The following is a 13,228-nucleotide window of genomic DNA, read 5'->3' as shown; positions in this document are numbered from 1 at the left end:
AATGTATGCATTCACTACTGTAAGTTGCTCTGGATAAGAGCGTCTGCTAAATGACTAAAATGTAAATGTAAAAATGTCGACCTAGATTGTTTTAGTCAAGCAGTGTGTGTGTGTGTGTGTGTGTGTGTGTGTGTGTGTGTGTGTGTGTGTGTGTGTGTGTGTGTGTGTGTGTGATATATATATATATGTGTGTGTGTGTATATATATATTATGTGTATGTATATATATTATGTGTGTGTATATGTGTGTATGTATGTGTATATATATTATGTATGTGTGTATGTATGTATATATATGTGTGTGTGTGTATATATATGTGTATATATATATATATATATATAAAAGCTGAAATAAATCACAAATGAAGTGGTGATCCTAACTGACCTAAGACAGGGAATTTTTACTAGGATTAAATGTCGGGAATTGTGAAAAACTGAGTTTAAATGTATTTGGCTAAGGTGTATATATATATATGTGTATATGTGTATATATGTGTATATGTGTATATGTGTATATGTGTATATGTGTATATATATATATATATATATATGTATATGTATATATATATATATATATATATATATACCTTAGCCAAATACATTTAAACTCAGTTTTTCACAATTCCCGACATTTAATCCTAGTAAAAATTCCCTGTCTTAGGTCAGTTAGGATCACCACTTCATTTGTGATTTATTTCAGCTTTTATTTCTTTCATCACATTCCCAGTGGGTCAGAAATTTACATAAACTCAATTAGTATTTGGTAAAATTGCCTTTAAATTGTTTAACTTGGGTCAAATGTTTCGGAAAGCCTTCCACAAGCTTCCCACAGTAAGTTGGAGGAATTTTGGCCCATTCCTCCTGACAGCTGGTGTAACTGATTCAGGTTTGTAGGCCTCCTTGCTCGCACACGCTTTTTCAATTCTGCCCACAAATTTTCTATAGGATTGAGGTCAGGGCTTTGTGATGGCCACTCCAATACCTTGACTTTGTTGTCCTTAAGCCATTTTGCCACAACTTTGGATGTATGCTTGGGGTCATTGTCCATTTGGAAGACCCATTTGCGACCAAGCTTTAACTTCCTGACTGATGTCTTGAGATGTTGCTTCAATATATCCACATAATTCTCCTACCTCATGATGCCATCCATTTTGTGAAGCGCACAAGTCCCTTCTGCAGCGGTTGGGATAGTGTTCTTCAGCTTGCAAGCCTCCCCCTTTTTTCTCCAAACATAACAATGGTCATTATGGCCAAACAGTTCTATTTTTGTTTCATCAGACCAGAGGACATTTCTCCAAAAAGTACGGTCTTTGTCCCCATGTGCAGTTGCAAACCGTAGTCTGGCTTTTTTTATGGCGGTTTTGGAGCAGTGGCTTCTTCCTTGCTGAGCGGCCTTTCAGGTTATGTCGATACAGGGCTCGTTTTACTGTGGATATAGATACTTTGTACCTGTTTCCTCCAGCATCTTCACAAGGTCCTTTGCTGTTGTTCTGGGATTGATTTGCACTTTTTGCACCAAAGTACATTCATCTCTAGGAGACAGAACGCGCCTCCTTCCTGAGCCGTATGGCGGCTGCGTGGTCCCATGGTGTTTATAATTGAGTACTATTGTTTGTACAGATGAACGTGGTACATTCAGGCGTTTGGAAATTGCTCCCAAGGATGAACCAGACTTGTGGAGGGCTACAATTTTTTTTCTGAGGTCTTGGCTGATTTCTTTTGATTTTCCCATGATGTCAAGCAAAGAGGCACTGAGTTTGAAGGTAGGCCTTGAAATACATCCACAGGTACACCTCCAATTGACTCAAATGATGTCAATTAGCTATCAGAAGCTTCTAAAGCCATGACATCACTTTCTGGAATATTCCAAGCTGTTAAAGGCACAGTCAACTTAGTGTATGTAAACTTCTGACCCACTGGAATTGTGATACAGTGAGTTATAAGTGAAATAATCTGTCTATAAACAATTGTTGGAAAAATTACTTGTCATGCACAAAGTAGATGTCCTAACCGACTTGCCAAAACTAAGTTTTAGAACAGCTACCCGTTCAAGGGTTTTTCTTAGTTTTTACTATTTTCTACTTTGTAGACATCAAAACTATGGAATCATGTAGTAACCCAAAAAGTTTTAAGCAAATAAAAATATATTTTATATTTGAGATTCTTCAAAGTAGCCACCCTTTGCCTTCATTACAGCTTTGCACACTCTTGGCATTCTCTCAACCAGCTTCACGAGATAGTCACCTGGAAGCATGTCAATTAACAAGTGTGCCTTGTTAAGTTAATTTGTGGAATTTCTTTCCTTAATGCATTTGAGCCAATCAATTGTGTTGTGACAAGGTAGGGGTGGTATACAGAAGATAGCCCTATTTGGTAAAAGACCAAGTCCATATTTTGGCAAGAACTGCTCAAATTAGCAAAGAGAAACGACAGTCCGTCATTACTAAAAGACATGGTCAGTCAATACTGAACATTTCAAGAACTTTGAAAGTTTCTTCAAGTGCAGTCGCAAAAACCATCAAACGCTATGATGAAACTGGCTCTCATGAGGACCGCCACAGGAAAGGAAGACCCAGAGTTAAGTTCATTAGAGTTACCAGCCTCAAAAATTGCAGCCCAAATAAAGGCTTCACAGAGTTCTAGTAACAGACACATCTCAACATCAACTGTTCAGAGGATACTGCATGAATCAGGCCTTCATGGTCGAATTGCTGCAAAGAAACCACTACTAAAGGACACCAATAATTAGAAGAGCCTTGCTTGGGCCAAGAAACACGAGCAATGGACATTAGACCTGTGGAAATTTGTCCTTTGGTTTGGAGTCCAAATTTGAGATTTTTGGCTCCAACCGCCGTGTCTTTGAGTCTCGGTGTGGGTGAACGGATGATTTCCGCATGTGTATTTCCCACCGCAAAACATGGAGGAGGAGGTGTTATGGTGTGGGGGTGCTTTGCTGGTGACACAGTGATTTATTTCGAATTCAAGGCACACTTAACCAGCATGGATACCACAGCATTCTGCAGCGATAGTACAACCCATCTGGTTTGCGCTTAGTGGGACTATCATTTGTTTTTCAACAGGACAATGACCCAAAACACACATCAAGGCAGTGTAAGAGCTATTTGACCAAGAAGGAGAGTGATGGAGTGCTGCTTCAGATGACCTGGCCTCCACAACCCCCTGACATCAACCAAATTGAGATGGTTTGGGATGAGTTGGACTGCAGCGTGAAGGAAAAGCAGTCAACAAGTGCTCGGCATATGTGGGAACTCCTTCAAGACTGTTGGAAAATCATTCCAGGTGAAGCTGGTTGAGAGAATGCCAAGAGTGTGCAAAGCTGTCATCAAGGCAAAGGTTGGCTATTTGAAAATATATACCTTTTTTTGATTTGTTTAACACTTTTTTTTGATTACTACATGATTCCATATGTGTTATTTCATAGTTTTGATGTCTTTACTATTATTCTACAATGTAGAAAATAGTAAAAAATAAAGTACCAGTCAAAAGGCTGGACACACCTTCTCATTCAAGGGTTGTTCTTTATTTTTACTATTTTCTACATTGTGGAATAATAGTGAAGACATCCAAACAATGAATGGAGTTTTGAGATAAAGGAAAACCCTTGAATGAGTAAGTGTGTCCAAACTTTTGACTGGTACTGTATATATTTGTGCCCATCTCAGTGAGCTAATCCATTGCAGAGGAATAGACTAAAAGCCAATTTATGCTTGATTCGAAAATGTGGTCGGAGTCTCCATATGGAGGGTGCGATGCAATTGCGGAGCCTCCAGAGGCATGCAGAGGCCAAATCGAGCTCTACCGCGTCTTCATGCCCCTCCCAAATGTTGTAACAATGCGGAGAACTCTGTATAGCTCTGCATTGACATGAGTGGTTGATGGTAGGTGGAGGTGGTACATCCTGTATAAACTCAAACTCACTTCCTTGACAACCGCTTTGCACTGCTCCGCGAAGCGCAAGAAGTATGAATATCACCGCAAATGCTGCATGGCCTATGCAGAAGTCGGATTGACCATGCGCCCAGATGCACAATGCTTTTTCGTTCCATAATGTTCTCTCTCCAGCACATTCATAATTTCATAACTTCATTGTGTGAATTGTTTGCGTTTGATTGTTAGTGTATATCAATTGTCCATTACATATATCACCAGTAGTACATTTACCGTTCATTCCAATCATGTGTAGGTAATCCTTTCTAACGCAGCTTTTCTGAAAGATGACACGTAGTAGAACTGCATAAGTGCTGCTCTCCACTTTCTGGAGGACCGAGTTCTGAAATCTGTGGAATTAGAATATGATAGTTAAGGAGGTGGAGAAAATTCTGCCGTTTGATTACAAATATGCAGACGAGTCGAAAAGAGAACACACAGAAGGCTGTATAAAACACCTGGCTCCGTATTACATCTTCAAACTAAGGGCAAACATGGCATCTGTGACAGAGAGGGAGAAGCGTCCATCCATGTATAAGGGTAAGATAGTCTAGCTAGCTACATTTTCATATATTACATGTTTCTAATTTTGTCAGTCGTTTTCATTTCAAGTTAGTGTACTGTTAGCTAGCTAGCTAACATTAGCAGGCTGGCTCGCTAGCTAACGTTACGTGTATGATTTGTTTTTTTAGCCCATAGATCTTGTTGTAATTTATTCACATGAATACACATTAGACATGGCAAAATGTGTAGAATTGCAATAGAATTTGCTTTAAAACTGTAAAAATCTCTTTGCCCCCATGACAAAATGTGTAGAATTGCAGGAAATAAGCTTTAGACATGAAAAATTCTCTCCATCAACAAGAAGGGTATGAACAGTTGTGTCATGAACAGAGCTTGTCTCAATAGAAATAGATGTGGTGCGCGGGGGGGGGGGTTCCCCAATGCTGGAAGCGGGGCCCGGGATGTTCCCCAATACTGGAAGCGGGGCCCGGGATGTTCCCCAATACTGGAAGCGGGGCCCGGGATGTTCCCCAATGCTGGAAGCGGGGCCCCGAGTGGAAAAAGTTTGGGAACACCTGATCTAAGCCTCAGACTTCAAATTACATAGTCATCCAGTAGAGGACGCTCAAATGAAAATAGTCATCTAGGCCACAAACCTAAAAAATGACTATCATCCACTTTGTCAAAACAGTGGGACTGCTGAATAAATCCAGGCTTTCGAAGTCCATTTCCAAAAATTCATATTCTGCCTACGACCCCCCACAAGATGTCAGAATGAGTGGAACGGTTATAGGAACTTTGCCTATCTCGTTTTTGTGTGCCAGCTCCTCTTCCACTGATTCAGACTCTTTAGTTTAACTGTAAATCGTGGTGAATCCTACCGACAACGCCTATTGTTAGGTTCTAAGTTTCTGGTACAAATTCCAGTCGGACTCCAAAGAAAGCTAGATTTATTAAACCACACTGGGTCATAGAGCTGCAAAAGACAAGTTACAGAATCTCAGCACATATATTTATCACCTCTGTTTTCCCGGACAAGCCCTCCCCCTCCTGAGTCTAGGATGTACAATGAATCTCTGGTCGTCTTATCAGTAGGGAGTATACATTCTTGCACCTTGCCGCAGTCCATTGTTAATTATCCTCTCATACACAGAGGGCTATTTGAGAATAAGCAATATATTCATGGATACCATGATGCAAATCATTGAGAGAACATGATGATATAAAACAGTGAAGCTATAAGACAGTGTTACAGGGCAGTAGTTCGCAATCTATTATCTCTACCATATGACTCTTATCTCACCCTTTATGGAAACATTCTGTCTCAGGGCATCTATCAAACCCATAACATGTTATTCACTATTGCTAGGATACTTATGATTATAAACATACTAAAACATGCTCAAGTCAATTAGTCACTTTCCGACAGTAGTTTAGGACAAGTTAGGCCCTGTGTTGCTGTAAGGAAAGGGGTGTTGACTCTTTAGTTCACATTCTGAGAACTGAGGTACTTGGTTTCCACGTAGCTTTGAAAGTTGGATGATGTTCCTCAAGATGTTCCGTCTGGTTAATGCATTAGTTATCTAGTCGAGGCCGATGTCTGTTGTCGTTTTAGTTGATGTTATCCACAGAGAATTTACATTTACATTTAAGTCATTTAGCAGACGCTCTTATCCAGAGCGACTTACAAAATGGTGCATTCACCTTATGATATCCAGTGGAACAACCACTTTACAATAGTGCATCTAAATATTTTAAGGGGGGGGTTAGAAGGATTACTTTATCCTATCCTAGGTATTCCTTAAAGAGGTGGGGTTTCAGGTGTCTCCGGAAGGTGGTGATTGACTCCGCTGTCCTGGCGTCGTGAGGGAGCTTGTTCCACCATTGGGGTGCCAGAGCAGCGAACAGTTTAGACTGGGCTGAGCGGGAACTGTGCTTCCTCAGTGGTAGGGGGGCCAGCAGGCCAGTGGTGGATGAACGCAGTGCCCTTGTTTGGGTGTAGGGCCTGATCAGAGCCTGAAGGTATGGAGGTGCCGTTCCCTTCACAGCTCCGTAGGCAATCACCATGGTCTTGTAGCGGATGCGAGCTTCAACTGGAAGCCAGTGGAGAGAGCGGAGGAGCGGGGTGACGTGAGAGAACTTGGGAAGGTTGAACACCAGACGGGCTGCGGCGTTCTGGATGAGTTGTAGGGGTTTAATGGCACAGGCAGGGAGCCCAGCCAACAGCGAGTTGCAGTAATCCAGACGGGAGATGACAAGTGCCTGGATTAGGACCTGCGCCGCTTCCTGTGTGAGGCAGGGTCGTACTCTGCGAATGTTGTGGAGCATGAACCTACAGGATCGGGTCACCGCCTTGATGTTAGTGGAGAACGACAGGGTGTTGTCCAGGATCACGCCAAGGTTCTTAGCACTCTGGGAGGAGGACACAAGAGAGTTGTCAACCGTGATGGCGAGATCATGGAACGGGCAGTCCTTCCCCGGGAGGAAGAGCAGGTCCGTCTTGCCGAGGTTCAGCTTGAGCTGGTGATCCGTCATCCACACTGATATGTCTGACAGACATGCAGAGATGCGATTCGCCGCCTGGTTATCAGAAGGGGGAAAGGAGAAGATGAATTGTGTGTCGTCTGCATAGCAATGATAGGAGAGACCATGTGAGGATATGACAGAGCCAAGTGACTTGGTGTATAGCGAGAATAGGAGAGGGCCTAGAACAGAGCCCTGGGGGACACCAGTGGTGAGAGCGCATGGTGCGGAGACAGATTCTCGCCACGCCACCTGGTAGGAGCGACCTGTCAGGTAGGACGCAATCCAAGCGTGTGCCGCGCCGGAGATGCCCAACTCGGAGAGGGTGGAGAGGAGGATCTGATGGTTCACAGTATCAAAGGCAGCAGATAGGTCTAGAAGTATGAGAGCAGAGGAGAGAGAGTTAGCTTTAGCAGTGCGGAGAGCCTCCGTGACACAGAGAAGAGCAGTCTCAGTTGAATGCCCAGTCTTGAAACCTGACTGATTAGGATCAAGAAGGTCATTCTGAGAGAGATAGCAGGAGAGCTGGCCAAGGACGGCACGTTCAAGAGTTTTGGAGAGAAAAGAAAGAAGGGATACTGGTCTGTAGTTGTTGACATCGGAGGGATCGAGTGTAGGTTTTTTCAGAAGGGGTGCAACTCTCGCTCTCTTGAAGACGGAAGGGACGTAGCCAGCGGTCAAGGATGAGTTGAACATTTAGAAAGTGAAACTGTACTGGCTATGGTTTTAATAACCGTGAGGGCCCTTGGGGACAGAGAGAGACATGATACTGATAGGGCTGTATAACTACAGATTTGAGGCTTTAACAACTGCTTTGTGCCTAATCAGATGGTCTGTCTGCTGTTTCTTCTCTCTCATATCATGTTAACGTTTCTCTCTCCCTTTTTTTCTTTCTCTTTTCTCTTTCCCTTATTTCCCTTTTCTGTTTTCACCTTATGCCACCTGTACCCTGTATCTCCCTGCCTATTTACTTCCTCTGCCACTTCTTCCTTTCTTGCTTGTACCTCCCTCCCTCCCTCAGTGGCGCAGTGACTTTGTGGATGGCTGGGTCAGTATCCCAGTAAACCATGAGGCCCAGGAGGAGTGTCTTGGCATGGCTGTGTTGGATATGATGAGGATGGCTAAGGAGAGCAGCCAGGCTCCTGTGGACATCTTCAACGACACCAGGCGAGTACACTGGAGGAAGACGGAGCATAATGAACCTCAAAGCAAAGAAAAATGTATAGGAAACTGAACTGAAAACGTTTGGTCACAAAGAGGCGTTCACAACGGTCAAACCAGGTGGAATGCGTAGCATCCCCTGTGGTCACTAAAGAAATATGGATGTTAACCCTGTGTCCTGGCTAAAATGCTAACCTGAAATGTGTATTTCCTTCCTGGCCACCTAATCATCCCTAAATCCCTAGCTTCCAATTGGCTTATTCAGTTGCACCCCTCTCCCCTGCAACCCTTCCCCTGAGGTGTTGCTGTAAGAGAGGAATGTACTGGGTGAACACTTCACAGTTAGGGTTAAATATAACTTGCATGTTTTGGCACATGACATATGGTATAATGACGGCGCTCCCTCTTTCTAGAGGTCTTCGGATCTACCCAATTACCCCGAGATCCGACCAACATTTTGTCGTTAACTCCTTGGATCCCAGGTTGGATCTCGCCCGGTGGCCACATACCTCAGATCTGTGTTAAAATAGGTGAAATACCAACCGGATCTGAAATTATATCTTTGAGTTTTGTTCCTAAACAATATAAATGCTAATTTCAAACATTAGCATTTTATTCTCTTAACACTCGAACCGCCATAGGCCAACGGCCACTGACGTTTGATTTTGTACTGTATATTAAAAGAAACCCCCCCAAAAAAACGCAATGTCCTGTTCCTTGCCTGACTTTTCCTAAATGTTTGTATTTTACACTGCACATTTGTCAGAATTTTGAAATCACAAACAGAAAAGTATTTAGAGCCTTTTTACCAGTTTTTTTTTTCTTTTTTTCTCACACTTATTCTCAATTCATTCCGCCAAGACAATGTGCTGTAGGGCGTTGGTACCTAGCCAGGCGCTAATGTGTCTCTCTCTCTCACTGAATGAATGACAAATTAATGAATGGGCAATAATTGTGCAAGTTACTTCACAATCAAATTTAAATTAGGCCTAACTGAATGATGAGGATGAAGAGGTTGATTTAATTTAGAACAGTAATAGTGTAATGATGAGATTATTATACCTATTTATCAGTGCTGGCTTATGTTAATAATTTGACCACGTACCTTGCAGGTTGATACATTCTCACTTACGTTTTACTTTGTAAAAATAAGCTGTTATGGTACTGTTTTATTGTACAGGAAATGAAAACATGCAATATGTTGCAGTAGGCCTTTAGAATAATGCAAAACATATCCTTGACTCTATCCAAGTTGATGAGCAGGAAACAAACAATGCCAGTCAGCCTGCACAGCTAGCCCATCGAAACTACACCAAAACTAATTTCACACATAATAAGAGTTAGCCTATAGACAATATTAAATTGACAATAATCTGATGAGTCACAATATTAGGCCTGTCGGTAATCAAATGGTACATGAAGAGATGGGCGCATCTTGTAATTGACAGATGCAGGGAAAGGAGCATTGCTTTATCAAATCCTTCTTCAGTCACATGCAGGTAAAACATTTTGATTTCTACATAGTATCTGAAAGAGCCTATTCTGCAGTTTCTGTGACACTTTGTCAAATAACTCAAAATTCAAGAGGTGCAGCTATTTTTCCAATTTTCACTTTTTAAAAGAATAACCTTGCTGTCCATGCATTCAGCAAATGACCAAGCGGAATTATGTTTTTAGATTTTTAGATTTTATTTTTTCAAATGAATTACATATGAAAAGCTGAAATGGATTGAGTCAAGTATTCATCCCCTTTTTTATGGCAAGCCTAAATAAGTTCAGGAGTGAACATTTGCTTAAGTCACATAAGTTGCATGGACTAAATAGTGTTTAACATGATTTTTTTGTGACTACCTCATCTCTGTACTCCACACATACAATTATCTGTACGGTCCCTCAGTCAAGCAGTGAATTTTAAACAGAAGCTCCAACCACAAAGACCAGAGAGGTTTTCCAATGCCTCGCAAAGAAGGGTACCTATTGGTAGATGGGTAAAAATAAAAAAAACAGACATTGAATTTGGTGAAGTTATTAATTACACTTTGGATAGTGTATCAACACACCCAGTCAATATAAAGATAAAGGCGTCCTTCCTAACTCAGTTGCCGACGGAGGAAGGAAACCACTCAGGGATTTCACCATGAGGCCAGTGGTGACTTTAAAACAGTTATTGATAGAAAACTGACGATCGGTCAACAACATTGTAGTCACTCCACAATACTAACCTAAATGACAGAGTGAAAAGAAGGAAGCCTGTACAGAATAAAAATATTCCTAAAGTAAAACTGTGGCAATTTTTTTAACTATGTCCTAAATACAAAGCGTTATGTTTTGGGCAAATCCAACACAACATCACTGAGTACCACTCTTCATATTTTCAAGCATAGTGGTGGCTGCATCATATTATGGGCATGCTTGTCATCGGTAAGGGTTGGGACTTTTTGTTGTTGTTGATGAAAAATGAAATAAATGGAGTAGAGCTAAGCACAGGCAAAATCCTATAGGAGAACCTGGTTGTCTGCTTTCCAACAGAAATTGGCAGACAAATTAACCTTTCAGCAGGACAGGTACCTAAACACAAGGCCAAATATACACTGGAGTTGCTTACCAAGATGACCTCCTGAGTGGCAAGACTGTCAAGCAATGATCATCAACCGACTTGACAAAGCTTGAAGAATTAAAAAAATAATAGTGGGCAAATATTGTACAATCCAGGTATGCAAAGCTCTTAGAGACTTACCCAGAAAGACTCACAGCTGTAATCACTGCCAAATGTGCTTCTAACAAATTGACTCGGGGGTGTTAATATTTATGTAAATGTAGGAGTTCTGTATTTAATTTCCTATTAATGTGCAAATACTTCTAAAAACATGTTTTCACTTTGTCATTATGGGGTATTGTGTGTAGATGGGTAAGAGAACCAAAATATATTAAATCAATTTTGAATTCAGGCTTTAACACAACAAAATGTGGAATAAGTAAAGTATGAGTACTTTCTGAAGGCACTGGTCCTGCAAATCCATGAACATATTAACTCTTAGTGTGTGTGAGATTATCAGTATTGAAAACATGTCCATGACATCCTTTACAGAACATAATAAACCCATGTCATTAAATATTTCATGATACACAGTGTCTGTACTCACCCTGGCCTCCTTTTCTCACTTCATCACACCACACCTCCCTCCAATCCAACCCAGCCCATGTATTTAAAATATATATTAATTTCTGTTAGTTGCTAATATGTCCTTTCTTAAATCATGAAATTGTATCACATAATTCGGCTCTTGGCTGTAATTGATACTAGTATGTAATACATCCAATTGTAACTAAACCAATCCCATTCTGTCTCCCCCACAGCTATAAGTCATTCCTGCCCAAGGACATACGTGCCCGTATCCAGGAGTACCACTTTGTGACCCGGAAGAGGATCCGCCATCGCTTCAAGAAGTTCATCCAGCAGTTCTGCCAGTGTAATGCCACCGCTCGCGACCTCAAGCTCAAATACCTGGCAAATCTGGAGATGCTGCTGCCAGCTCTCTACTCCGAGTGCTTCCGGGTCACAGAGCCCTCGGCTGGAGAGGTCACCATCGTCGTCACGGGTAACAATGGAATTCAGTGGTCCCAGGGGAAGGATATAGAGATAGAAAAGGTAGGGAGAAGTAGCATTCTCTTCTCTTTCTCTTCTCGTTTCTTGTCCTCTTATTGTCCTTTCTCTTCTCTAGCCTCTTCTTGGAAACAGCATATGCCATGCTGAAACGACCACAAAATGGCTATGATTAGTTATGTGTTTCAATTGTCTCATGCAATAATTTCATAGTTTCATAGAGAGTAAGCAGAAGGGCGTTTGAATGTTGTGCATTCAGGATTGCTGCTACTGTATGTGACTTCTCTTTCTCGCTCGCTATCTCTCTCTCCCGATCTCTCTCAGGGTTTCCAGACGTACTGTGATTTCCCTGAGGTTATAGACATCAGCATTAAGCAGGCCAACAAGGGCGGTGCTATCGAGAGTCGTATCGTCACCATCAACAGACAGGACCATCAGACTCTGGTACGACCACCCTGCTCACCTAACTCAAAGAGGGACAAGAACACCTGCTTTATCTGAAATGATAATGACCCTATTCCCAATATACACTGAGTGTACAAAACATTAAGAACACATTCCTAATATTGAGTTGCAAACCCCCCCTTTGCCCTCAGAACATCTTCAATTCGTTGGGGCATGGACTCTACAAGGTGTCGAAAGCGTTCCACAGGGATGATGGCCCATGTTGACTCAAATGATTCCCACAGTTGTCAAGTTGGCAGGATGTCCTTTGGACCATTCTTGATGCACACGGGAAACTGTTGCAGTGTTGCAGTTCTTGACACAAACTGGTGTGCCTGGCACCTACTACCCTACCCCGTTCAAAGGCATTTTCATATTTTGTCTTTTCCATTCACCCTCTAAATGGCAATAATACACAATCCATGTCTCAATTAACTCGAGGCTTAAAAATCCTTCTCTAATCTGTCCCCTTCCTTTCATATACACTGATTTTGAAGTGGATTTAACAAGTGACATCAATAACAGATCATAGTTTTCACCTGAATTTACCTGGTCGGTCTATGTCATGGAAAGATTTGTACACTCAGGTTATAAACTCAGCAAAAAAAATGTCCCTTTTTCAGGACCCTGTCCTTAAAAGATAATTCGTAAAAATCCAAATAACTTCACAGATCTTCATTGTAAAGGGTTTAAACACTGTTTCACATGCTTGTTCAATTAACCATGAACAATTAATGAACATGCACCTGTGGAACGGTCGTTAAGACACTAACAGCTTACAGACGGTAGGCAATTAAGGTCACAGTTATGAAAACTTAGGACAATAAAGAGGCCTTTCTACTGACTCTGAAAAACACCAAAAGAAAGATGACCAGGGTCCCTGCTCATCTGCGTGAATGTGCCTTAGGCATGCTGCAAGGAGGCACGAGGACTGCAGATGTGGCCAGGGCAATAAATTGCAATGTCCGTACTGTGAGACGCCTTAGACAGCGCTACAGGGAGACAGGACGGACAGCTGATCGTCCTCGCAGTGGCAGACCACGTT

At 41.9% G+C, this 13,228-nt stretch overlaps 1 protein-coding gene across 6 annotated transcripts in view; it reads left to right on the top strand.

Annotated features, from left to right (window-relative positions):
- LOC106561486 (tyrosine-protein kinase JAK2) overlaps window positions 1-13,228 on the top strand; it is a 75,834-nt gene that overhangs the window by 41,854 nt on the left and 20,752 nt on the right. For all 6 annotated transcript variants that reach the window (XR_006757033.1, XM_014125501.2, XM_014125491.2 and 3 more), the window contains 3 exons: window positions 7,996-8,141; window positions 11,493-11,784; window positions 12,064-12,183. Coding sequence is in view for 5 of the 6 variants with exons in the window: in XM_014125501.2 (XP_013980976.2) it covers window positions 7,996-8,141; window positions 11,493-11,784; window positions 12,064-12,183 (558 nt within the window). In the remaining variant the exon portion in view is untranslated. The remainder of the gene's footprint in view (window positions 1-7,995; window positions 8,142-11,492; window positions 11,785-12,063; window positions 12,184-13,228) is intronic.

The sequence above is a fragment of the Salmo salar genome, chromosome ssa01 (assembly GCF_905237065.1).
Source record: "Salmo salar chromosome ssa01, Ssal_v3.1, whole genome shotgun sequence".
Lineage (NCBI taxonomy): Eukaryota > Metazoa > Chordata > Actinopteri > Salmoniformes > Salmonidae > Salmo > Salmo salar.
This window is presented reverse-complemented; position numbering and strand designations above follow the sequence as displayed.